General features: G+C 32.5%; 1 protein-coding gene across 2 annotated transcripts in view; it reads right to left on the minus strand.

The window, feature by feature from the left end:
- ZWILCH (zwilch kinetochore protein) overlaps nt 1–25,912 on the minus strand; it is a 29,293-nt gene that overhangs the window by 2,939 nt on the left and 442 nt on the right. The window contains exons 2-18 of one of the 2 annotated variants that reach the window (XM_012543512.3): nt 23,781–23,820; nt 22,506–22,601; nt 19,418–19,536; nt 18,287–18,486; nt 17,311–17,390; nt 16,843–16,998; nt 15,800–15,871; nt 11,200–11,293; nt 10,617–10,666; nt 9,677–9,782; nt 8,773–8,852; nt 8,414–8,570; nt 7,949–7,977; nt 5,825–5,961; nt 4,345–4,440; nt 4,153–4,265; nt 1,202–1,291 (exon numbers count right to left, since the gene is read on the minus strand). In XM_012543512.3, the coding sequence (XP_012398966.1) occupies nt 1,203–1,291; nt 4,153–4,265; nt 4,345–4,440; nt 5,825–5,961; nt 7,949–7,977; nt 8,414–8,570; nt 8,773–8,852; nt 9,677–9,782; nt 10,617–10,666; nt 11,200–11,293; nt 15,800–15,871; nt 16,843–16,998; nt 17,311–17,390; nt 18,287–18,486; nt 19,418–19,536; nt 22,506–22,601; nt 23,781–23,820 (1,714 nt within the window). In that variant the 3' untranslated portion in view covers nt 1,202. Of the gene's footprint in view, nt 1–1,183; nt 1,292–4,152; nt 4,266–4,344; nt 4,441–5,824; nt 5,962–7,948; nt 7,978–8,413; nt 8,571–8,772; nt 8,853–9,676; nt 9,783–10,616; nt 10,667–11,199; nt 11,294–15,799; nt 15,872–16,842; nt 16,999–17,310; nt 17,391–18,286; nt 18,487–19,417; nt 19,537–22,505; nt 22,602–23,780; nt 23,821–25,912 lie in introns of both variants that reach the window. The other variant, XM_031955336.1, reaches the window with a different exon arrangement.

A 25,912-nucleotide genomic window follows, 5' to 3' on the forward strand; every position in this document is an offset into this window, starting at 1 on the left:
AAGGAATGCTTTGAGTGCTTATATTTAGGTCAAGTTTATATTTCTTCTTTCTCTTAGCATATAACATTAAAACTACAAATCACATAATATGAGATGAAAATATGGTCGTCTTAGGGAAGACCAAAAATGCCAAGTATTTTAATTCTCATATGAAATCACTGAGTTTTTAAACTATCTAAACTAAGAACTTTTTTTTTTCATCTCCAAATAAGATTTAATATTAATTTTAAAAGCATTTCAGCATTTACACACACAAACATGGGATTAAATATCTTCTTTGAAAGCTATGAATAATACATTTTTCTTGTATTTATGATATTCTATTAAAAAAAAAATATATATATATATAAAAGTTTGAAATGCTTTAAAAAATACTATATGGCAGCATTTTGTTCTACCAAATCAAATTGTTTTTTTTATAATCAATAAACAATAAAGACAATGAGATTTTATATTCTCTACAATTTTCAGTTAAATTATGAAATGGTAAATATGTGATTCATTGTTAAATAAAGCTTCTTTGGTCCCTACAAATGATGTCCTTGACTCAACATGGTTCCTGGGCAGCCATTTTCATTATTAAACAAAGAATTAAAACTTTAATTTTTACAGATTATTTTGGTTCACTTTCTTTCTTATCAAAATATTTTTAGAAAAGGTAATTTGCATTTGAGCTCTACACTAAATACTAAAATACTCAAATGAATCTTACCTCCTTGAAGTATTCTAACAACTGACTGAAACGACATTTTTGCACAATAGATAATGTTCCATAGAACTTTTTGATTAATTTAAAAATACTTATTCATTTTTAATTACTAATTTACATTCTGAAAACAAATGTCATTCTATCATGTTAAGCCCTATAAAATTAATTTGTCAAAGTAACTACAATAACTGAAAAGGCAATCAAAACTCTCCATGCTTAATAACAAGTTTGCCTTTGGATAAGTTACTTATTCAGTTTTTCTCATCTGTAAAAAACTAGGTTGGATTGGATGATCTCTGGTTCCTTCACAACTCTGACAGAATCATGAGCATCAAATATCAGGAGAACATATTAAACATAATTATTATCTATTGTATTAAATCAGCATTACACTGCAAAAAACAACATATGATATTTGCTTCCAAACTTCAAAACATGCTGCTAAAAAAAAAAGACAAAATAAATAGCTCTTACAGGATGATATCAACATACTTTATGTGAAATGCACTTTGCTGCAGGCAACCATGTTAGTGAAAAACATTTTTTCTTCAAGACTGTTGTTGAATGTCGACTCGGACAGATCTGCAACAAAAATGATATTTTAGTGATTATAGAAACACAAAATAATCGTGGTTTTGCTCACTTTCATAATTATTAAGAGAAAAATTGCTTTCATTCCACTGTAACATCCAAAGTTTGAATAGCAAATGTATTTAGTATTTTAAAAAAGAAAATCTAAAACCTAAATTTACAAAGTAGATGGATTAGAAGAGGATTATTTGAATGAAAAATGAAGTCTTCTTGGTATCATTTAAAATATAATTCCATTTACTTACACACTGCTGAGCAAAGAAAAAAACAATTGTTTTATTAATCCAATAACATCACCTTTATGCCACATTTAAAAGGCATTCTTTTTCATTTTCAAACTCACAAAAAAAGTGTGATGTATTCACAATTCAGTTTCTCAGGCTTGCATAATTTCTATTGTTACTACTATCTTTTCCTTTTAACAGATAATAAACAGTTCAGTTAGCATTTAGATTCTAGCCAGGAATCTTGATTTTCTCTTTATATTTCTATTATTAAGCACTTTAATCCAATCCAATAATCCAATCAGTGCAAGGCACTACAATACAAAACTAGGCCATAATGATGATAATTAGTTTGTCAAAAGCTCTTTTAACTGCTTGCAAAACACTTTTGATCCTCACAAGCCAAGGGATAAATGCTATGTTTGTCCCCATTTTATAGATGTAGAAACTGAGGGAGACAGAATTAAGTGACTTACCTACTACTACTTAGCTAACTGTGTGTTTTTAGGATGGCTCTGACCTCAGACTTTTCTGCCTTCACATCCCCACTGCATCCACTGCTACACTCAGCTTCCTAATTCTATACTCCCCCCATTTACTCCACATTCTTTTCTTCACAATTCTCTCTCCTCTAAGTATTGATTTATTAAACACATTCCAATACATCATTAGATTACCTGAAGAAGCAGAAATATCCTGAACAGAGAGGTTATATATAAAATTATAATGAAACAAGAAGTCCATCTCTCCATGGGCAGCCAGGTAGCACAGTAGATAACATACTGGGTCTGAAGCCAAGAAGCCTCATTCATGTTCCTGAGATCAAACTTGGCTTCAGACTTAATAGTTCTATGACAAGAAGTCACTTACTCATGTTTGCCTCAGTTTCCCAATCTATACAATAACCTGGAGAAGGAAACAGCAATCTAAGCCATTCTCTTTGTTAAGTAACTCCAAGTAGTTTCACAAAATGTTGGAAACAACTGAACATACTTTTTAATTTTGCTTTCTAACTATGTGCCAAAATAGTTGAAGTTGAATAGCACAATAGTTACTCTAGTTACTCTAAATAGCTCTATTAAATACTAAATAATAACCTATTTCTGCTAATACTTTGAAGTCAATGCTAAGTTATTCTAATAAATACCTTACTTTCCTCATCTAATCCTCGACTCCAGCTTAGATCCCCATAAAGACAGATGATTTTATCTTGCTATCATACTTATGTGAACTCTGAAATTCTTTTATCTTATCATTCTAGCTTTCTCCATTTTATGACTACTCTTCATCCACACTAAAACCTTTTGACTCCTCCACCCCTCAGTTCTTTCCTAGGCCATCAACCTTACAGAGGCTAATCTCCTTCCTTCCCTAAGGTAAAACAGTTTAACTACACTGGACCTATCTCATCATGTCTGACCAAGCCAAAACCTTGAATTACTTCTATCTTATCCTGATATTCCTATTTATATGCTACTATACAGCTAAGAGAGAAAAAAAAAAATCACAAAATTATGTTGACTGGGTCGTCCACATTTATGTAACCACTATCTCGATTAGGCCCTCCACTACATCAAAGCATTATTCTTTATTACAATTCCCTAATTAATTTACTCTCCCACTTGCCATAGCAGCTTTTCCAAATTGTTTCATTCCTCCTCAAACCTGCAATGTTATTAAAGCTCTTGTAACTACCAAAGGCAATTAATGGCCTTTTCCTGATCCTATGTTCAAGACCACCTTCTTTTTGCTCTATGTTATCTCATCATGTATTCAGTGATCTGTCACAAGTCTCCCAAACAAGAAATTCTACCAGAAGGTAGATGTAGGAACAAATTGGTGGATGTTATAGGGGAGCAGATTTCAGCTTCATATATAAAGAAGAAAAGATAAAATTTCTCCAAAGTGAAATAAATTGCCTCATGAGATAAAAAGTTCTCAATTAATGGAAGTCTTGAAGTAGAGACTGGCTGATATTTGGTAGGGATGTTATAGATATTTATGCGTCATGTATGATTGAACCAAGTAATCTGTAGCTAGTCAACATAGTGGTTGAACATGCAGATGGAAAATCTATTTAATAACTATGGGAACACGGGCATACCTTTTAACCTATTAGCCTCACTTTCCTCATCTATAAAATAATTACAGCACCTACCTCTCAGGATTTCTGTGAGAATAACATGCAATATCTGTCAATTGCTTTGCAAAATAAAGTGCTATGAAAAGGCTTCCTGTAGTTATTTTTAAGACCTCCAAGGTACCTTTAAACTAGAAGTCTGTGATATTAAAATAAAAGACATTTCAAATCCAGTCTGAGAACCTGAAATCTTTTCTTTTATTCTGGCTTTGAGTGTCACTGTCAAGTTGCTAACATTTAAAATGGCCATGATACTCAGTAGATACCTCACATTTTTCTAAAACAGCTTTTATCCTACATTTAAAACTGAATGTTTAGAAATACATACTTGCCACCACTATTAGTGAGCTCTTTACCTTTAATGACTACAGATTAGGTATTTTAAGATCAGGCCTAAGAGCTACCAAAGTCATATATATTTTTATCTTATTTTTCATTCACGCTATCATTTTAATAGTTAAATTAATATAATTCTAAATATTCATTACCTTCTTTGTTAAAATTCAGGTGGCTTATTGATGGAGTGTCACTCAGTTGCCAAAGTGTTTTAACTTCCTTCTGTCCACTATTTATTTCCACTCTCCATTTTTTTGGAGTCTCACTAATAAAAGAAAAAAAATAAGAGAAAAATAAAAACCAAGTTTTTATAGAAGAATTATTTCAGGATAATAAATGCTTACCTCTGATAGAAATTTTTTATGACAATTGGTCTGATCGGCAGCTGAAATGTATGTTTCTCATTGAGAGGATTTCTCTTATAATATAGAATGCAAGACCTATAAAAATAAAAATGAAAAGTTTTTAAAAGAATGAAATTCATTCTAAGATAAATTTTTTAAAAGTTAAGTTTTTTAAAAATGGCAACTGAGACATAGAAGTTTAGATGGGAAACCTACTATAATTTGAAAAAAAGAATCTTTTGAACATACAATTACATTTAATACATGAACCAAAGAGAAAAAAAAATTAGTTATGTCTAGCTTTAAAGAGATGAAAGATAAAAAAATAAAGTACTGTTAGCAAAGAGTCAGAATTGGAGAAACATCAGAGAACCTATATGATCTGATGCAAAGTGAAGTAAGCAGAATCTGAACAGCAATTTATACTGACTACAATAATATAAAAGAAAATAAACTGTTAAGACTTAAGAATTGGGATCAACCTTGTGACTAATCACAACTGCAGGAGAGTATCAATGAATCAATGTTTTTCACCTCTTGGGGAAAAGACAATAGATAAAAGATGCAAAACGTAAAATTTAAAATATGGTCAATATGTAAGATTCTTTGCGGGTATAGCTATTTGTTACAAGGAAAGACTTTTTTGAGGGATGGGAAAATAGTTAAGAAACAGAGAAGGGCTGTAACTACAATGTTGAACTTGAAATACATAAAAAACACTACATAGTCGTCTCCTTTTTTTCTGTTCATCTTATAAAGAATATGCTTGTCAAATTAACATTAATAATAAAAAAAATTTAATAAATGAATATGTTGAGGGAAAGAATACCTTATATGGGGGGTAAGAAGAGGGATTATAGGTAGGAAATTAAATAAAAGCTTATATAGATGTGTTACCCCATAAGAATTCACATCTAAATATTTTTCAAGTTTGCAAAATCAGCCTGTGACAGACAGGTAGAATACAAACACTACCATCATTTTGCAAATGAGGTTGAGGGAGATTAAGTGACTTTCCCGGGATTAGAGAATTATTCATTGTGAGATCTAAGATTTGAACCAGGTTTCAATGCTCTTATAAAATGTAACTTATTTCCTATCTAATTTTGTAAGCATAGGAAGCTTTGAAGTGTTTTATTTTTCTTCTTTACAAGTGAGAAAACAATCTGCTTTCACTGAAATGATGAGGGGTAAATCAAAAGCTTTTCCCAACTTCAGTTTAAGATGTTACCTAGCTACACAGAATCAGGACAAGCTTCATACAAAAACAATTTTGCATAACTTTTTAGTCAAACACCTGTCTATAACAGTAACAGACAGTATTAATAGTCGAATTGCTCACACGACCTTAGAAGATAGACTACCATAATCAGTCTAATCAAAAGATAATAACATGGGTGATAAAGGCAGAATGGTATTAAAACACAAGTTTGAATTTTTTCTGAGGACAAAAAGTTATTAGAAAATAATGATTACTTACTGTGCTAAAGTGAATAGGATTTCGTGTGGAAGTTTAAGGTACATCATGCAACTGATCACAACTTCTAGAATGTGGTGGAGTTTCCTAACACGACGTACTTGTTCTTGTGTATCTATGGATGTGGAAATAAAGTAATCCTGAAAGGAAAAAAAAAGGGGGGAAATGGAGTCTTTGCAAAGAAGCTAGCCAAGTAAAGTTTGCCCCAGTCTAGAAGCCTGAGGGGAAAAAGTAAGACAGAGATAAAGAATGTATGCATTCCAACATTATTCTTAAACTACACATTTTAAATAGTCCAGGAAAATCATTTTACATATTCTACACAAAGAGGGAAAATGACTACTCAGTTAAGTCCCAAGAAATAACATATAGGCCCACCACCCTAAAAAGATCATTTGCTTAAAATGAGATCTCTACGAAAGGAAAAAAATACATATAATATAGTCAATAAAAAATAAAAGATTATAGGTCATGCTTTTATCAAATACTTTAAGGGAAAAGTGAAAGGAGTAAAAGTACTATCTTTAGATCAGCACAATCCCTTTCAACTATAAAATCTGTTGTTCTGAAGTCAGAAAGTGGTTTTATGGGTATTGTGGATATGGGCTGTATGTGTCCACGTGTGCATACACAGGAAAGGGAGAGGGAGAGACTGACACAGGGACAGTGATTGAGCAAAGACACAGAAAAAGTGTCACATTTCCAAATGGATGTCTTAATTAAATTCAACATAGCCAAGAGAACTCATTATCTTTCTAACAAAACCCATCTCCTTCTCTGAAATTCTCTATGCCAAAGGAATCACCACATTCTTTCATTACTTAGGTTCATAACCTCAAAATCATCCTTAATCCTAATTCTAACCTTCATGTCATTTAATCAGTTACCAATTCTTGTTGATGCTATCTTAATTCACAAGGCCAATATTCAAAGTTCTTCAACACCTCTTGAAGTATTACAACAAACTACCAAGGGGAATCCCCAATTCCTTTGCCTTCTCCAATTTATCTTCTATACCTGCTGCCAATAAGATATTCCTAAAGGACAGGTTGAGCATATGTCTCTATTCAAAAATCTCAAATGGCTTTCTATAATCTCTAGGATTAAGTACAAATCCTTCTGTTTGATAATTAATTCAGTTTACCTCTCTAAATTTATTAGATATTACTAATTTCTTTCCGTCTAATCATCTACATCTCTTAGAATCCCAATCTTCCTTAAAAGTTTGGCTCAAAAAATACCTCCTATACCTTTCTAGTACCACTCAGGCATTATTAGTGCCTTTGAAATATCTTGATGGTTACTTAAATTGTATACATGTTGATTTTTCCCACAGAGCAACTCATGTGCTTCTTTAAAGCAGGTATATCTTTTCTGTCTGTGAACAATCAGAGCCTGTCACAAAAAAGGTTGTTGATGAATGCCAAACAATTGATCATCCAAAGTGCCATTACACTTAATATCCTTGAAGTTGGTAATGGTTACTTTTTTTTTCTTTAGAGAAATTAAACAAAAGTAAAGAACAACCCGGTTTTCATTCCATGATTTCTGGCAAGGCCTCTTTCAGAATATACATATTAAAACTTGGATAAAAATTTAATGCATGTGTGAAGTTTATTTAGATGAATCCTATTATCAAACATTTTCAAAAACAAACAAAAAAAAAAAAAACAAAAAAAACACCCCTTGATTTGCAATGTAAATAAATAGTTTTTTTTATAAATATGGGTTATCATACACAGCAAACTTTCATTCACTAAAATCTGGACTGAAAAACTCAAAAAACTTTTCTACACTTAACTTTTATGAGATATCAAATTAATTTAAACCAGAGATGTTTATAAAAACAACTGCCAAACTTTCTATAATAGCAATCATACTATATAATCAGACAAGTATTGATAATACTGACCTAAGGCAATGCAAAATCCTAAAAAAAAGCAAAACTTAAAATTCAGATGCTTTAAGGTCCTGCGCAACATATTTTGTGTATCTATGATTTTGTAATTTGCTTCTCCAATACTGTGAATAAAGAGCATTTTCTACAATGGATTTAAGACAAAGTATACCTACACATAAATAATATAAAAGGGCACAATAAACTGGAGAATGTAAAAATAAACTCACCAAGTGATTCAATGATGCAAGCTCCTTGCCTATTAAAGAAAATTAAATATATATATATAAGTGGAAAGCATATCCAAAATAAAATCATACCTTACATATCAAAATTTATATATACATATATATAAATATAAAATCTCTACAATTGTAAAGCACTTTATGAGTATATTATACTATCTTAGTGAATATATTTTTTTAAAAAAAAAGACAATTCAAAAAATGCAGAATGTTATATTAAATTAAGCCACAATTACCAATGTTATTGTTTATCCTTGAAATTCTCATAGTTTCTGTTTAAAACATTAATACTTAGAGGGTTTCAAATGTTGGTTTTGCTCAATCAAGTCATATTACAATATCTTATGAAACAATGAATAATATGTGGAAAGAAAAAAAAATTATCTGGAGGGTGGGCAATTAAGAGATGGTAATAAGGAAATTAAGGGAACAAAAACAAATATGACTTACCTATGAAAAAGTTAATGTAATCTCTCTTTATTTTGTCCAAACCAACTTCCAAAAGCATTCGAATTGGAGTGGTACCAGTGAGTGGAATTACATCCATGGCTCCATGGTAAGATTGCTGAATATGCTTACTTAGCAAACCACTACTCCCTCTGTGGAGCTAGAAATAAGATATCTCCTTCAGAATATGATATATTAACATCATTTGTGTGAAAAATTAAACACAAGACTACCTACATGAATCTAAATAAGGTCCTGCTTTGTTCTAAAGCATTGTTTCTGGTTATTTATCTCACAACTCATTTAAAAATCATGTTTCTTAAAAAAATCGTGTATTTTAAATATGTAAAATATATACATACCCATGGCTGTACATCCCCACGTCTTAAATACTGTAAGATCAACGTAAAGCATGTCACCAAATCTTGATATGAAGCAACACCTTGAAAACACAAGTTATTCCAATATTCATTTTTGTAATATTTTTGCAGTTATAAAATAATTTTTAAAAAATCATTTCAGGTAAAAGAAGAATATTCACTTTGTCAAAGAAAGACAACAGAGAGGTTAAATCTAAGAATTAAAAGGTCTAACAAGTTGATGGTAAATAACTATTCTCTATTACAAAATGGAATATTAAATGCTTGTAACCCTAGCAAGATACAACAAAAAGAGCCCTGGATTTAGAGTTGGAGAATCTGGGTTAGAAGCTTACTCTGCCATTTCTTAGTAAATCTTTGTAGACACACTTCATCTGTGTGGTGCTCAAGTTTCCTCCTGCATAGAAGCTGTAAGTTAACCTAATTGATTGCCAATCTTTCCACTTCTTACTATCTGAGAGACCCTATATCCAACAATATTCACTTATATATGGAATTAGAAATTTCCTATGACAAAATATTTTAGGCTTACCAATGAGTGACATTACATATTTCAACTGTTAATGAATAGCTAAGAAAAAACTTGATGAGAATGACTTCCATGCAAATCAAAGTTTAAAGAGAAAAAAACTAAGGTGGTCATTTTACTTCAACAAATTTGAAAATCAATCTAAAATAGAACAGATAAGATATAGATTTTTTTTTTTTTTTTTTTTGCTGAGGCAATTGGCATTAAGTGACTTGCCCAGGGTCACACAGCTAAGAAGTATTAAGTGTATGAGGCCATATTTGAACTCAGGTCCTCCTGACTTCAAGGGCTGGTGCTCTATCCACTGAGCCACCTAGATGCCAAGATAAGATTTATTTTAACAGAATAGATACTCACTCATTCTCATTCTGCACCACAGCTGTTCAGTGAAATCCAGATCACCTCGTACTGTAAAAAGACACTTAATGGAATCGTCAACTGCAGCAGTATCACATTTCAATACCTGAAAAAGAATTAAACTTTAGAAATCACTTCATTTACCAAAATTACAAAGATTTCTAGGTCACCAGAAACAAATTTTAAAAGACTGTACATTTGCACAATTCACTTATTAAGTTTAGGCAGACAATACAAAACCTAATCATAATGATATTAGCAATAAAAAGTTTAGGCAGACAAAAACAAGTTTAGGTGCACTACGTGGGCGCATACACACAGACAAAAGAGTATTGTTAGTGATCAGTCATTTCAATCTCATGTCTAACTTTATATAACCTTGTGGACCTCTGAACATTACGTTTTCCTGGCAAAGATACTTGAGTATTATTTACAGATTTTTAAAAATGGTCATCACATGAGTCTATATAGGGGAAAAACGACTGCACCAAAAATAACTGAACTTGGAATAAATGTGTGCCATCAGTTTTCCAAAGATACTCGAGTGGTTTGTTTCCTTCTATAATAGCAAACAGAAGTTAAGGGAATCACCAAAGTCACACAGATAGGAAGTTTTTGAGGCTGAATTTGAACTTATTCCAAGTCCTGTACTCTATTGTTATTTTACTAAGTAAACAGGTAGTTTGACTCCTGGGAAGGACTCCAAAAATGGGGGAGTTAATAACTTTCTAAGTTACCTGTTCTGTTTGTTAAATATCTTTCTGATATTTAATGATGTAACTTCTCTCTGTCTCATCTCAAACACGCAAAAGCACCACTAAAAACCAATAAACGAGCAGCTACTATAATGGATTCATGTGAGATAGCATAAAGTCAAAGACCAAACATATTGTGGAATGAGGAATTATATGTGGAAATTCAGAACAAAAAGTTCACATACCTTGACTTTTTTTGCTGAAGTATCAATTCCATCCAACTTACTCTTTAAATCTAAAAAAATTTTAAAATGGCATTAATGATTATTCTATCCCATTCTTTCCTTCCTTTCAAAGAATAATAATATTATAACCCTAGCCAATCTGTATTAAAACAGTATACTGAAGTTGCTACAACTGTAGGCAAGAACTGGAAAGAATCCTAAAGACCATCTGATCCAAATCTCCCTCATTTTATAAATGAGGAAGCTGAGATCCAGAGAGGTAAGACATTATCCTAAAAATCAGTCATGATTTAAACCTAGATCTTCCGAATATATTTAGTGTTTTTCTCCAATATATCTTTTTATCTGCCTTGTAAAGTTTCTAAATGTAATATAGTATATCATGACAACCAAATCTAAGTATAAGGAGCTTCTGAAACGACCTCTTTTGTACCTTTACACATAATACTACAAAATAAAGCTCTCTATTTCTTAACCACAATAAGTTTTCCTTAGATATCTAGAGAACTATCACAAAGGCCTGCTTAGACAAACTAAAATGATTTAAATTGACAAACTGCAAGTGAACTAGAAAAACAAATACCATTGAGAAATTCCTGAACAAGGTCAACAGATGATTTAGTCTCTGTAGGTTCAGGCCACTCAGTAATACCAGTCGCCAATCCATCAGCCAAGGCCTATTAACAGAAAAACACATTGTTCGAGCAATCAATAACTGTTAATACACCCAACTAAATGGAGGATTCAAAAAGAAAATAAGACGTATGCTGAATGAAACACTATACTCTGATAGATAGAGAGAAGACCAACACATTTGAAACAATTAGAAAACAATGTGCCTGCGAAAAACTATTAATTCATTATACATAATTATATCTCACAAGTATCACATCAAATTCTAGTTATTAGCAAGCACATTGTTATCTAGTGTTTCATTTGTGTTTCTTAAAATAGCTCACAATTTTTTTCGACAGAGTCCTATTCTGTAATTCTTCATGGCATGGAATTGATTCGGGGTTCTTGAAGTTTCAGTGAACTCAGCTCTGGTAGACTTTAGTATCCTTGGAAAAAAACTATATAACCCTATGCAATATTTGTATATATTGTATATAACCCGATGCAACACATCATGTCCAGCATAGCTGAAGTAGACAGAGGCTCATCACCAGCAGGCTGGTCACTTGTGATAAACAAAAAATGGTTCTTGGTCTTGGATGGCCTGCTTCTGCAGTGATGGGCAGAGGGGTAACAGAAGGGGCGAGAAGGTTCTAACAATAACAGTTTTTAGATAGACTATCAACTTTAACTTGACTGTTAGTACTCCAAACGTGAGATTCATATCCAATGACAAAAAAGTAGACATACAAGGGACTGAGTTGTAGCAAACCCGATATTGTCCCTAAAAATAAAATCAGAAGACAAATGGGGTTATAGCTAAAGTTTTTTCTTGCTAAAGCAAATAATGGACATTTTTATGTTAAAAAAAAAATCTCAACCTTTGAGTCCATTACCTCTTAATCAGTAAGTAGATAGTATGGTTCAATTCGAGTTTTCTGAAATTGTGGTCTTTATGACGTTGCCATTATTGTATAAATTGTTCTGATTCTGCTCACCACCTCACTCTGCATCAGTTCATACAAGACTTTCCATGTTTCTATTCCCTTTATCATTTTTAAACATAACAGTATTCCATCATATGCACATATGCATTGCTCAGCTCTTTCCTAGCTGATGCCCCTTCCCCACCAGTTTTCAATTCTTTGCCATCACAAAAAGAGCTACTACAAATATTTTTGGTTCTTTTAAGGAAATAGTTTTACTGCCAAGCAAAGATATCAAAAATTATAAATCATGGGCCAGCTAATCACTATACACTGTAGTATCTGATAAATATTAAAAGATCAGCATTAGAGGAATTGCATCATTTTAACATTTCATGTAAATGATATAAAGAAATTCTAAGAACTTGTTAGGATTATCTAAATTCAAAATGTGCTTTTATGTTTTGCATGTCAATGCAAAGGTAGGGACAGGCAAGGATAATGGAAAGATTTTAAAAGGCATGAGTCTATATGAAGTAATGAGAAACAAAACTAGACATACTACACCTTTATCATCAATAACAATTTGAAAAGATTTCAGAGAAGCTACATGTGGTGACCACTGAATAATGCCACACACATACAAAAAGTTGATTACTTTTGATAAACAGGAAAAGATATGTTTCTGAATGATTTGGGTATGATCAAACCAACTTGTCAGATGCAAATCAATCACCAGAGAAGAGACCCAACAGCCAAAGTTATCCTGAGGGAATTTAAGGATGAAAATACAAGATAGAATATATACCAAAAAAAAAAAAAAAAAAAAAAAAAAAAAAAAAAAAAAAAAAAAAAAAAAAAAAAAAAAAAAAAAAAAAAAAAAAAGTTAGAAAAGTCCAATAAAGAGTTTTTATTAACTTTCCCCCCCCCCCAAAAAAAACGGCAGTGTCACCACACTTAGCCTCAAACATAATCAAGATGCACTGGCAAGCAAAAACAGCACTAAAGAAAATGTTGAAAAAAGCTATTATAAAAAAAATTTTCAAAAAGAAAGAAAATGATTATGGGAAAAATCACCCAAATTACTCCAAGTATATATAACAGTAACATTAAGAGTAGATCTGTGTTGGAGGTGACATAACTTTAAGGGCTTTATTTAAGGTACTGATTTACAAACTGGTTGAGGGAATAGAAAATAAAGAAAATGTGTGTGTAGGGAGGAGGGGGAGAAATCTTGGAACTTACTAATGCCTCTCCCCTGAACGCACCCCCCTAAAAAAATTACCAGGTAACATATGCATACATACAATTTTTAAGAACTAATGTCACATACATATAGTGAATTAAATGAAGCCATTTGTAGGGAAATGGCAAACAATCCCAAATGGATCACATATTTACCATTACACTGATAATTGAAATATGTGGAGAACACAACATCCTATAAGTATTGTTTGTATTTTTACAAAACTGTTAGGCAGAACAAGCAAGGTGTCTCCCCACTTGTACTTGAAAATTTTTCGAGATTTCTTGTACAGATTACTTGTTTGTTCAATAACCTATAATAGATATTAGCTAATGCATAATTTAAGAGACTTGTTTGCTCGCCAAAAACATGTCAGTATCATAAAGGCAATCCCATGCAGAGTCCAAATTGAAGAGGGATTTTCCATATACAGTAAGGCCCTTCAGAGGCTTTGTTTGTTGCTATCACTCTGCTAACTACATTGAGCCAGGAAACACTGCTGAGCCTCCTAGAAAGGACATCCAAACCTCAAAAAAAAAAATCTGGCATAATTTACACCCTCAAAAAATGAAGTGAATGAAACAATTATGTTTGTTATATCATACAATTATATAATCCATAAAGTTAATCCATTAGTATATATGAATCTTAGAAAAACAGTTTATATGGAAATGCTGGGCACAAAATTAAAACGTTTTCCATGTACTGCAGAATACATTTAACCTATATCACATTGCTTGCTGTCTTGGGGAGGAAGGAAATATGAGGAAGAAAATTTGGAATTAAAAGTGTTACAAAAACAATGTTGAAAACTATCTTTACATATATTTGGAAAAATAAAATAGTACTGAGGGGGAAAAAAAGATATTGCAGGACTTCTTTTAAGAATTCAAATTTTACCACCACCACACAACCATCATCTAAACTATCAAACAATTTTAAATTATTTTTTAAAAGTCACTAAAATTCATACTCTTATTTATAAATCACTAAGCTAGACCAAAACCCCAAGGTAGCAAGAAAAAAAAGATCTATATTCATAGAAGAATGTCTCATGATACAAAAGAACAAAAGATACACCTACTGATTGAGGAATGGCTAAACAAATTATGAAATATGAATGGATTAGAATACTTATGGTATCGTTTAAAAAAAAAAAAAAAAAGGATGACTTCAGAATTTTTCAAATATTAAAAAAAAAAAGACTTCAAGGAAGCACGGGAAGACTTACATGCACTGTTAAAGAACCAGGAACACAATATAAACAATGACTGCAACTAAGTAGAAAAAGGAAAAAAACAAAAATGCAAAATTTAATGCTGTGTAATTATAATGATCAAACTTAAATTTAGAGGAGTTTAGAAATTTCCTTTCTTTCTTTTTGCAGAAGGAGGGAAATAGGGGAGGGGAAGTGGAATATTTCATATATGGTTAGACAACTGTGGAAATAGGCTGGTTTTGCTGCATTACATCTTTCTAATTCTTATTACAAAAGAAACAGACTCCCCCACCTCCCCCCCTGAGTAATTGGGGTTAAATGACTTGCCCAGGGTCATATAGATAGGGAAGTGTTAAGTGTCCAAAACCAGATTTGAACTCAGGTCCTCCTGACTTTAGGGTTGGTGCTCTATCCACTGTGCCACCTTCATTGTCCCCAAACCCTTTTTAAAAAATACTAATACTCTCCTAATTCTTTTGCATTGCAATGAGTCATTAACATACTACAATTTCTAGAAAACTAAAAATGAGTATTGGAGAGATAACATAATGGAGATAAAAAGATTGTGACATAATAACTAAGAAGGACTAGAGTAAAAACCATCATCTGGAAATGTAAAATGGGCATGACTGTTGTGATCTCCATCAGTGAAGGAACAATATAAACTGAAACTATCATAAGTCTATTCGAACAGCTCACATTTGTGTAGCATATTAATATTAAATGATATTTCATTTGGTGCTCACATCTCTCAGAGGTAGGTATTATATTACTATTTCCATTTTGCTTAAGTCAATGAGGGCAAATGACTTGAATATACAATCACAGGGACAGTGTGTCTTCATGATCAAGTTCAACATTCTTATTTATTATGCTTTATTTATTTATTTGTTTTATATTTACTTTTAAAATATTATTTATTATATTTGGATAATTTTAACTTTACTCCCCATGTGAAATTTCAGACATTAGTATGATGGTTTATTGAGAAAGATTCTCCCAGAAGCAGTGAGAAATAACTCTTTGTTGAGTGTGTCTTAAATAATCCAATGATCATAAGTATTTCAACTATAGAAGAAAAAGTAAATTTCACATCAGTTAAAGATATTGTGATAATGACAATTTCATTGAAATATAAAAACTTAAGAAAAATTGCAACTTTCAGACCGATACTCACAATTAGAAACTTCAGTTCTCTATGCAGATGATACAAAGGGCTTCTAGGATCTCCAGGTTCCACTTTAATGTTCTGAAAATTACCCATAAGTAAGTTTTTAGTACTAATACCTTACATGTCATTAAATTTTATAATTTACTACATACTTTCTCACTTTCCCTCCCCATAAACAGCAATTAAAACTTAATCTTATAATTCCACTGTAGTATGCATGTCTAATGCTGTTAAAGATGAGAAAAGTAAAGGAGTAATTACAGGCAGAACACACTGTTCACCCAACACTCACATTATCCATGGATATTTCAGATCTTTCCTGACCCAGAAAAACAAATGTGAACTCAAACCACTATACACCCTCTATCTTGATATGCACTCACTTGAAAGACACTTGTATCCCTCTATCTCTTCCCCATCTACAATCAAGAATGTACATTAATGATCTTTTTCACATGCTCTCTCATAATTTTCACTGAATTTCAAAGAGTTACAAGGTAGGAGAAGTAAAGACTTATTTATTATAAAGCCTATAGTAATGAATAAATGATATCTAATTAACATTAATCATAATTACTTACTATTAAAGCAGATCTCAATATTTAAAATCAGTCACAAAATTCCAAATTATTTTTTTAAGTCTCTATCTCTTTCTTCCTAATAAGCCTAGCTCACCCTAGTCCCAGATTAACATTTCTAAATTCTAGTACCTATTCTCCTCCCCATTAAGGAAGAAAAGAATGGAAAAAAAGGAAAGGGAAGATTCCGCCTCCCCCCCCCCCCCCAATTCTTCAAGGTTTCCCCCCCCCAAATTTACGACTAACTTCAAAAACTCCCATTAATTAATGGAATGCTTTCTTTAGTGTTATGAAAATTCAATTTTATTATTTAAAAAATAAAAGATGCTATATACTAAGTGATAGAAGGACATTAGCTACAAGACAAGCATTTCTGAGTGGTCAAAACAGAAAGAGGCTGTTCATGTGATAAACAAAAAAGAATTTTTATGAGACCTGGATATAGTAAAAGCGGGAAAAATTATTTCCTACCAATACTGAAGCAGAAGTGAGAGGTGGTGTTTGGAGAAGCACATCCACAGGACTCCATGAAATATCCAAACCAATCGTAGTATATGAAAAGGGAATTGAATCATCTAAAGGAGTGGATTTAAATAGTTCATATTGAGCAAAACCTCTGGTTGTTACCTGCAGGGGGAAAAGAAGGCTCATAAAGTCTACATAAATAAGAGACTGATAATAGAAGACAATTAAATTTTCTTTCTTAAGGATACCAAAATCATACACAGCTTTTCTATCTACTTCACAACTATTTCACCTACAAATCAAGAAATATTTTAAATTTATTTTTCTCCTAGACTATAAATTAACATTACAAAAATAGTGCCAATTAGATAAAAGCTTCTACAGAAAGACAGGTCTGTATGTGTATACACACAGCCCTCAGTTTTAAATAAAAACTTTAAAATGACTACACAAGAGAACAATTAAAACACATACGGTAGATGACTTATGTCTTTTCAGATGTGAACTTTTCAATTCTTCAAGGTTTACAGAAGAGTTTTTTTCAGGTGTGGGACCTAAGAGCAGGGGGAAAATCTCAAGATTAAAACTCCAGTTCAGGTTTAGAACACGTAAAAGAAAAAGATTATTATTTCAAAGTAATGTGTACCCAAAGCACTGAATTTGGAATTTATGGAACTATATGTTTAGTCAGAACTAAACATAGTTTAGTGCTTATTAGAAAGTCATCCAACCTCTTCATTTTACAGAGTAGGAAACTAAGGCACTGAGAGGTTAAGTAACGTTCCCAAAATTAAAAACTGGTAGAAATGGTTAGAAGATTAGAGAACTAAGACTCAAATAATGGCTCTGTTTTTTATCCATTTGTTGGCCTTGTATCTATCTAATTCTCAGGATTCCAATTTCCTAATATGTAAAATGAAGGATTAGAAAAGATGACTTATAATATTCCTTCTATAAGTCTAGGATTCTAAAATTTTTAAAAATTGGAATTAGTATTTCAGTGTCCACCAAGAATAGCACACTGTGGAAAGGAATTAACCCTTAATTTTTTTCTGTACTTTAATTGCTAAAGATATTTTTCCAATGGAGATGGTTCATTCACAACTCTAAATGAAATCTGCAATGTTTCATCACTAATAGTATTTATCACTGAGTGTTTACTATGAGATTAATGTGAAAATTATAGTCAATTTTTTTCTCATCTTTCAAAGTTCTAAGAAAATAACTTATTACTAAACTTTTGAGGCTATTCATAGCATGGTTAATATGACCTTATTCTAGCCGTGTAACCCTGGATCAGTCACTTAACCCCAATTGCCCCGGGGTGGGGGGGGGAAAGAGTTGCTTAAAACAACTCTAGATTTTTATTTATTCTAATTCTATTTGTATGCTGTTCCCTTTCAAGTAATGTCTTTAAAAAAAAAATACTTTACAACCCTTAAAATCTCACCTTTACATGTGACCACTTGCAATACAATTCCTGTGATGCCCTTCTTTGTTCTAATAGGTTCAGCACCTAGCCAACAGGTACTTTCAGGATCTGAGCTGTCACATTTTACCCACAAGGGAGGAAGAGGTTTAATTGGCCTTTTAATCTTCAAATGGGTCATATTAGGATTTTGTGTCATTGTGTAAAGTCCAATCAGCTGCCTAAAAAATAGAAATTCAAAGAATTTTAGATACCAGACGGGGGGGTTCAAGTTGAAAATTTTGATTCTGGCAAATCCTCAATTTCTTATGAATACAAGCTACAATTTGTTTAAAATAACACTCAGCTGTGTTATTTTTAATCGTCAAGAAATAATTTTTTCAAACAAAGTTTTTTGTATCCCAGTGCCTAGCACCTGGGTGGTCCTAACTGAGGAGTTAGTCAACGATTAATATTCTTAACTGATTCTTTTCTTTACAATAGCAATAAGAAATGGTGTTAGAGAACAAAATTAAAAAGACTAATGTAATGAAACTACTAAATTCTCCTAAAAGAGGAAGAGGACAGGAAGAGGATGTTGAAATATAATCAAGAATACTTTTCTTTTTTCCACTAAATGATGAATACTTGTCATATTTTCTACATTTGGAAACTTGATGTAAATTATTACTAGGAAAACAGAAATACAGACAAAATGGGTGTGCAATGTTGCATACACTGTTAGATATAGTTGTTTATCTTAATAAATTGTTTTTCTTTGTCATAGACAAAGAGTCTCTGGAAGAGGTTTAGATGAGAATGACTAATAAAACTTTAGAAACAAATTTAAACCCACACAAATTCACATGGGTAAAAATAATTAATTAATAAGATTACTTATAGTGAAAGACAACCTAAGAAAAACTAAGACTGATATTTTCTTGGCAGTGAACAAATTAATTACTTTCCCTCATATCCCAGATAGTTATAATACTTGTATGATTTAAGTTGTACACGGTTGTTATGAGAAAAACACTTTTGAAAATTGCTAAATTCTTTATCAATGTGAGTTATTATTTCTATGTTCTTTTATTCTGAAACTATTTGGGGGAATGATACACATTTAAAAAAAGTTCTCTCCTTAAAAAAAAAAAACTTAAAAAGGAAACTCACCTGGCTCTCTTAACAGGTAAAGCAAGTGGTCCAGAATTTCCATTCATGGGTATATCAGAAATAACTGATTCTTCAGATTGTGATTCTTCCATATTCTCAGTTTCTTTTTCTTTTGAACGCTTTTATAAACATTTTTTAGTATTATTAGATTAAGACTCACAATTAAAACAAAGAACTCACTACATTAAAACTGAGGATAATTGAGGAAAACATTATCATGAATATCGAAAGACAGAAAAAAAATTTGATAGAATCAAACCTATAGCACAACACAGTTGACTGTTGAACTGGTGAATGGACCATTACCCACTTTCCTAGAATAAATAAAAGTACTATATTCTTTCCTATCACCTGAGACTTAAAGGAGACTACTTCTTTTGACTCTAAGATAGCAGCTTTCTTCCTTATCTGCATATCCTCAAATCAATTACATCCTACTCTTCCTGTCATTTAGAATACAAGTATTTTATCCAAAATATGAAGATCTTCCAAGTACAAACCATACCTATTTCATCTTAGGTACATGTTTCTGTCATTGTCAACATTCACTTCATCAATAAAGATCCTTGACTCCTATACATTTTTCAACCCCAGGTAAAGTCTAAGCAGTTGTTATAGCCAAAAAATCCATCACATCATGATTAACTTTCTCATGATGAGCTCAGGTACCTGATCTGAACTGTTAGGCTGACCCCTGAATGATTGATGAAGTTCTATGCCTACTCATCATTGAAGGCATTACAAACTGATAGGATTTTAATCTCAAAGGCATGGGAGAATTCTAACATAAAAGAAGCTCTGTCTATGATGAAATACTAGAAATACTTGATGATGGAAACGAACATGAAGAATCTCGGAATAAGAATCTGTTGCTATGGGCCTACTGCGCTTGAGTCAATAACTTGACTCAAGACAAGTCATTTTGCCCTGCTGGAGGTGTGAATATATGGATTGCCAAAGTTCCTTTCATCTCTCCCTAGAGTTTCATTATTAGGGTCTCCCGGTTGGTTTTTCTCTCCTGCAGGATAGTGAAATGGATAGTATGTAATGGAGGGACTTGGAGCCACAAAGCCCTGAGGTCAGAGCCAGCTTCTGACAATTCCCTGGCTATGTGACCTTGAGCCTGGCCCGTGTCCTCACTTGTAATATGAGAGGATTAAACTGAATGCTTTCCAAGGTCTCTTCTAGCTCCATATCTATAATCTTATGAGCCCTGAAATCAGGCTGAATTACAAGCTAAGCAATGACTACACCCTCCAAGAAGCCTTTGTCCCAAGAATTTTTGTCTGATCCTGTGTCTACACAAACTCTTTTACTTTTAGCAAGGTAATCTATCCTTATAATAGATTATTGATTATTGTTCTTCATATTTTTATCCCTCTTTCCTAGTCCTGGATTTAACTCCATCTTTTAACCATAATTAATTTTCTCCTCATCCATTTCCTAATCACTACAAATATTTCTAAAACTTCTAATAAAATATTAAGATAGCTCCTGGCTATAGCAAAGAAGATAACCATTCAAGGCAAATGCACAATGTGCATGCAGGGGAACATATCACAATATCTCTATGTTCCTAATTCTCTGAACCAGATGGTTCTTAGGGAACAACCAGTTCCAACTTTCTAATTGCCATTTCTTTGCACTCTGAGGAAAACTTATCTAACATATGATTTGAAGTTTAGTCTCAAAACACTTAAAAACTGGTAGGATCATTGCATTAAGTTCCTATGGCACCCAAACAATTTTGAAGCATTTAACACTTTTTAAGTGCCCATTTCAATAGGAATTTTCAAAGAAAATAAATATTTGACTGCTTTGTGATCTCTCACCTAATAGCTTCAAGTATATTATTTTGTCCCTGTTACACTAAAATGAACTCTTAATAAAAACAAAGCCGTTTACACTTGATCTCATTTCTCACTAGATTGTACTATTTTGGAACTCCTTTGAATTTTCTATCATGCCCCAGGAAGCTCATTATTGGGAAAACTTCATTATCCTAAATGATAATTCATATCATAAATCATCCATAATGACGATTCACATCAGCTCCTTACTATCCTGTTTTTCAGACTGAAAGCTGGAGCTATAGTGGCAGGCTCAGAACAATTCATTTCTCATTTAACTGAACTACTTGGGAAGTCTCAGACTTTTGCACTATGCTGCTTTTATGGCCCCTTTTCCGGCTTTCCCACTCCTCCTTTTCAGCTTTTTTGTGGGTATCTTCCCCTATTAGAATATCAGACCGTTGAAGACAGCAATTATCTTTCTTTTTTCATATTTGTATTCTTAGCACTTAACTCAGTGTGGCGTGTAGTAAGTGCATAATAAATCCTTATTGACCTAGAACCATGGCACGAACTAGGTCAAGGCAAGGTCAAGTAGCTATAATTAGGAAAAAACAAATTATTCCAGTTGTAAATTAGTATATAATGATAATGACTTTCAAATATTACCCTTGCTCTCCTAACTGGCATTAGTTTTCCATACTAATCTACCAAGGCCCAACATGCTATTGCTATAAACACATTAATTAACTGCTTTATGGCTCCAGTTACCAGCCCTGGATCTTCCCAGTCCAAATATCTTGACCTAGCTACCACCTCCCTATATCTGTACTCTTCACGAGATGGAATTTCCGGAGTGGTAGGGATTGTATTTGTATTTTCAGCCCTCATAACTTAGCAAAGTGTTGACCCATAATAAGTTTTTTTTCATTGATTCATATTTGCATAAAGCTTTATAGTAACACGTAGCTTTACACATACTATCTTATGAAGTAGTCATGCTAGGGAGGTTGAGTGATTTAATTAATATACTTTGAAAATAAGAGCTGAGACTCAAAACTTAAAATTGCAAATTCAGAGACCACCATTAAGTACAGAATATTCTGTACTTATTCTATATTCCTAGTCCTAGAAATTTATCTTGCTTTAATAATTAACACAAAAATAAAAGGAAAACTTTAAACATCTATAATTAAAAATATGGAGTACTATTTACTAAAATGAAGACCTTTTGTGAACACTGCCAAAGTAACCACATGTGATCATTAAGAATTATACAAAAACCCAGTCCCACTTACCACTTTCTCCATAATAAATCTCATGCCATATCTACTTCCAAAACCTTCCAAAGGATTTGCCCGATTTTCATTAATCAATTTCACTTGGACATCAGTCTGTCAAAAAATATGTGAAATTACACGGTTGAGTAAATATACATTACTCTAAAGAACTCTAATATTACACAGTAAAATTCTACTTTCACACATTTCAACAATTTATGGAAGTTGCAAGGTAGAGTAAGAAGGATGAATAAATAAGGAGTAATAAAATCTGGATTCTGATGATAATTTTGCCACTAACTAGCTATATGTGATTTTCAAAGAAATCATTTCACATCTCTTGGATTGCTTCCAAATCTATGAGAAAATAAAACTATACTATCTACAATGGCCCTTATAGATCTAAACTTGAATGGTCAATGTGAAAAATTTTAAATTATCTCTTGCTCAAGTTCATCTTTGTGCCTGGTATGTTCTTTTAAAAAACTTTCCCTACATCAATATCAATGCTTCAGAAAATTGGTAAAGTCCATAACAAGTCTCTGTCTAACTTATTTTGTATTTGCTGTCTTTATCACAAAATTGGTAGATATTTTTTCATGATTGCTTAATTTAGGACTTTAGAATAGTTCTTATAAAGCTAATACATAATGTAACTGATTCACTAATTACACGATATATTCATGTGCATATTCTATAGACAAATCAGAAAGTTCCCTGGAGACCCCAAGATCACATATTTTATTTTTTAACTTTAAGCATCAAAAAACAAAACATGACTTATTAAATGCTAATAGATTAATAATAGGGTCTGGGAAGAGAAAAAAACCTGACATGCTTTACCATTTATTCAATGCTTCAAATATATTATTTTACAAAATTTTTTAATAAAATAAACTGAACATTTGCATTTTAAATTATCTTTTATGAAATAATCTTGATTTTTATCCAACTCATAAAAAACCAAGCATTTTATCCCATATAAACTACAGAATTAAATTACTACATTTCACCTTCTAAGTTAGAATGTTGTATAATTTAATAGAAGCTAAGAAGACATAAGGTGTCACCTACGTTTTTAAGGTTAGTACCAATGATTCATAAAGTACATAATGTGAAAATGATTTGATTAAAAACTGAATAGCTCTACATTAAGTAAAAGCATACAAATCGCTGGAGTTGATATGCAGAACTTCCCCTTGATGTGCACAGTGAGCACTTGTTAATTGAAATACACAATATTAATTTTTAAGTATGAAGGAGATTTACTTAAAAGTACAATAAACTTTATACCTCATAGAAAAATGGATCTTTCTTTACTTCTTCCATTGCTCTGAAATACAAAAGTGTTAATATGTAATTAGGTGGATTCAGAATAAAAATTATTAATGTTTCTATAAAGGTTTATAAAATGCTTTTCTTACAACTGGTAGGCAGCTAGGTGGTGCTGTGCATAGAGAACACTGCTAAGTTTTTTTTTGTCTGTTCTCAAAAAGAACCAAGTTATCAGGGAGCAAATGCCATGACATACAAGTGAATTGGATTTAAGCGAGGGAGGGCTGTACAAAGTCAAATGCCGCACTTTCTCTTCCAGAGCCATCTGCGTCTAGTGGCTAGATATAGATCAGGACAACTGGAGATGGCACTGGGTGAAATGGGAGATCTTGGCCTTTTTAAGCTAAGGTCTTCAATGGGTCTCAGTTTGACTGAGGCTGAACCCATTCAGTGATTAAGGCTAGGTATAATTAAGGCAAAGAATCTCCTCTTTCACCTATTTCAAAAAAATCTAAATAAATGAATAAATGAATCTGGGAGGGGAAGATCCTTCCAGTTTTTAGCCAAAGCAGAAATGACTGCTATTTACAATTAATCTTAGTCAATCAGGACCCGCTGAACAAATGGGGGTTGGCCTAGGACCCAGGGGTAGCCAATTAGAATCAAATTGGTTTTGGTTATAAAGCCTGGTCCTTAAGAAAGAAATCTAGCCAATAAAGCCAGTACTTGTTGAGAGTCCAGTGCCTAATTGAGGGTGCTGGCGCAGTAGGAGGGAATATTTGCAAATTGCCTAGAACAAGTGCCAGGTAGAAGAAGCTTAATAAAATGCTTGTTTCCTTCTTACCATCCTATATCCCAAAGACCCACAATACCAGCTCTTTTGTAATGGCAAAGAACTAGAAATAAATGGATGCCCATTAACCGAATGTTGACCAAACACATTATGGTATCTGAATGTAAAAGAACAGTGTTAAATAAGAATTTATAAAAGGGACTGTTCAGAGAAATCTAGATTTGTATGAATAAACACAGAATGAACTGATTAGAATCAGAACAATTTATACAACAAATTGTAAAGAGAAATCATTCTGAAAGACTTGGGGGCTTTAATTAAGAGTTCTGATTCTAGGATTGACGAAGCATGTTCCTGAAAGAAAAGTAGCAGTCTTGAAAGGCACAAGGAGACAAACTTATGTCTTGGACATAACTGACCAACTTAGAATTTGTTTTTTCTTGGTGTTATTTGACTAGGATCTTTGTTCAAAAATAAAAAAATTTGTTAAAAAAAAAAAAAAGTTTTTCCTCTCTAAAAGTGAGTAGAGGATATACAAGCGGAGATTGAGATAAGGAGAAAAAAGTAAATACCTGTTAAATTAAAAAAAAAAACTTTTAAAGCAGCCAAAACAATAATTTATTACTTCAAGTCCAATATTTTCTCTATTTCTCCGTATTATGTATTCAGTTATTTTAAAGGAAAACATACAGGGAGGCACTAGTGGGCTTGACTTCGACAAGAAGAGAAAAAAAACGAAGTGGAACATTAGATGGAAAAAAACCACAAAAATAAAGAGAAAAATGTTATAAATATGATTTAAAGTGGATAATCTGCAACCCACATTCATCCCAGGAGCCATTTTGTACAAGGCAGAAAAACAGTGGGGTGGGGTGGGGGGGGGAAAGGGAAATTTTAATTCAAGGATGGGGAGGAGGGAGGAGGGAGGAAGGGGGAGGGGGAGAAGGGGAGGGGATAGAAAGTTCTAGAACATTCTAGAAAATGTAAACAGCCTGAAGACAACTAGCAATTCCAGTCACACACGCCAGGGGGATGCACCATCAGCATCTCTTATTGAAAATAAATTGTTTCCACAGGTTCAACATAAATATCTACTAATTTTTTTTATAATGAAGAGTATTCTAGTTTCAAAAGTGCGCGTAATATTTGTTTCTAAAATCACAAAAGAAACAGGTTTGCCACCACTCCCCCCTGCACCTGAGGGCCCTCGCAGAGACCAAGACAAAAGCTAATGCAATGGAAAGAAGCAGCTGCGCAATTGCTTCCCCTCAATCCCCTTAATCCCGCTAAACTCTCAGGAATGTTGGCAGCTGCAGGTCCCACAACCCTTCGTCTACAGATGAGGGGGCCCCGAAAG

This window comes from Sarcophilus harrisii, chromosome 2 (genome assembly GCF_902635505.1).
Source record: "Sarcophilus harrisii chromosome 2, mSarHar1.11, whole genome shotgun sequence".
NCBI lineage: Eukaryota > Metazoa > Chordata > Mammalia > Dasyuromorphia > Dasyuridae > Sarcophilus > Sarcophilus harrisii.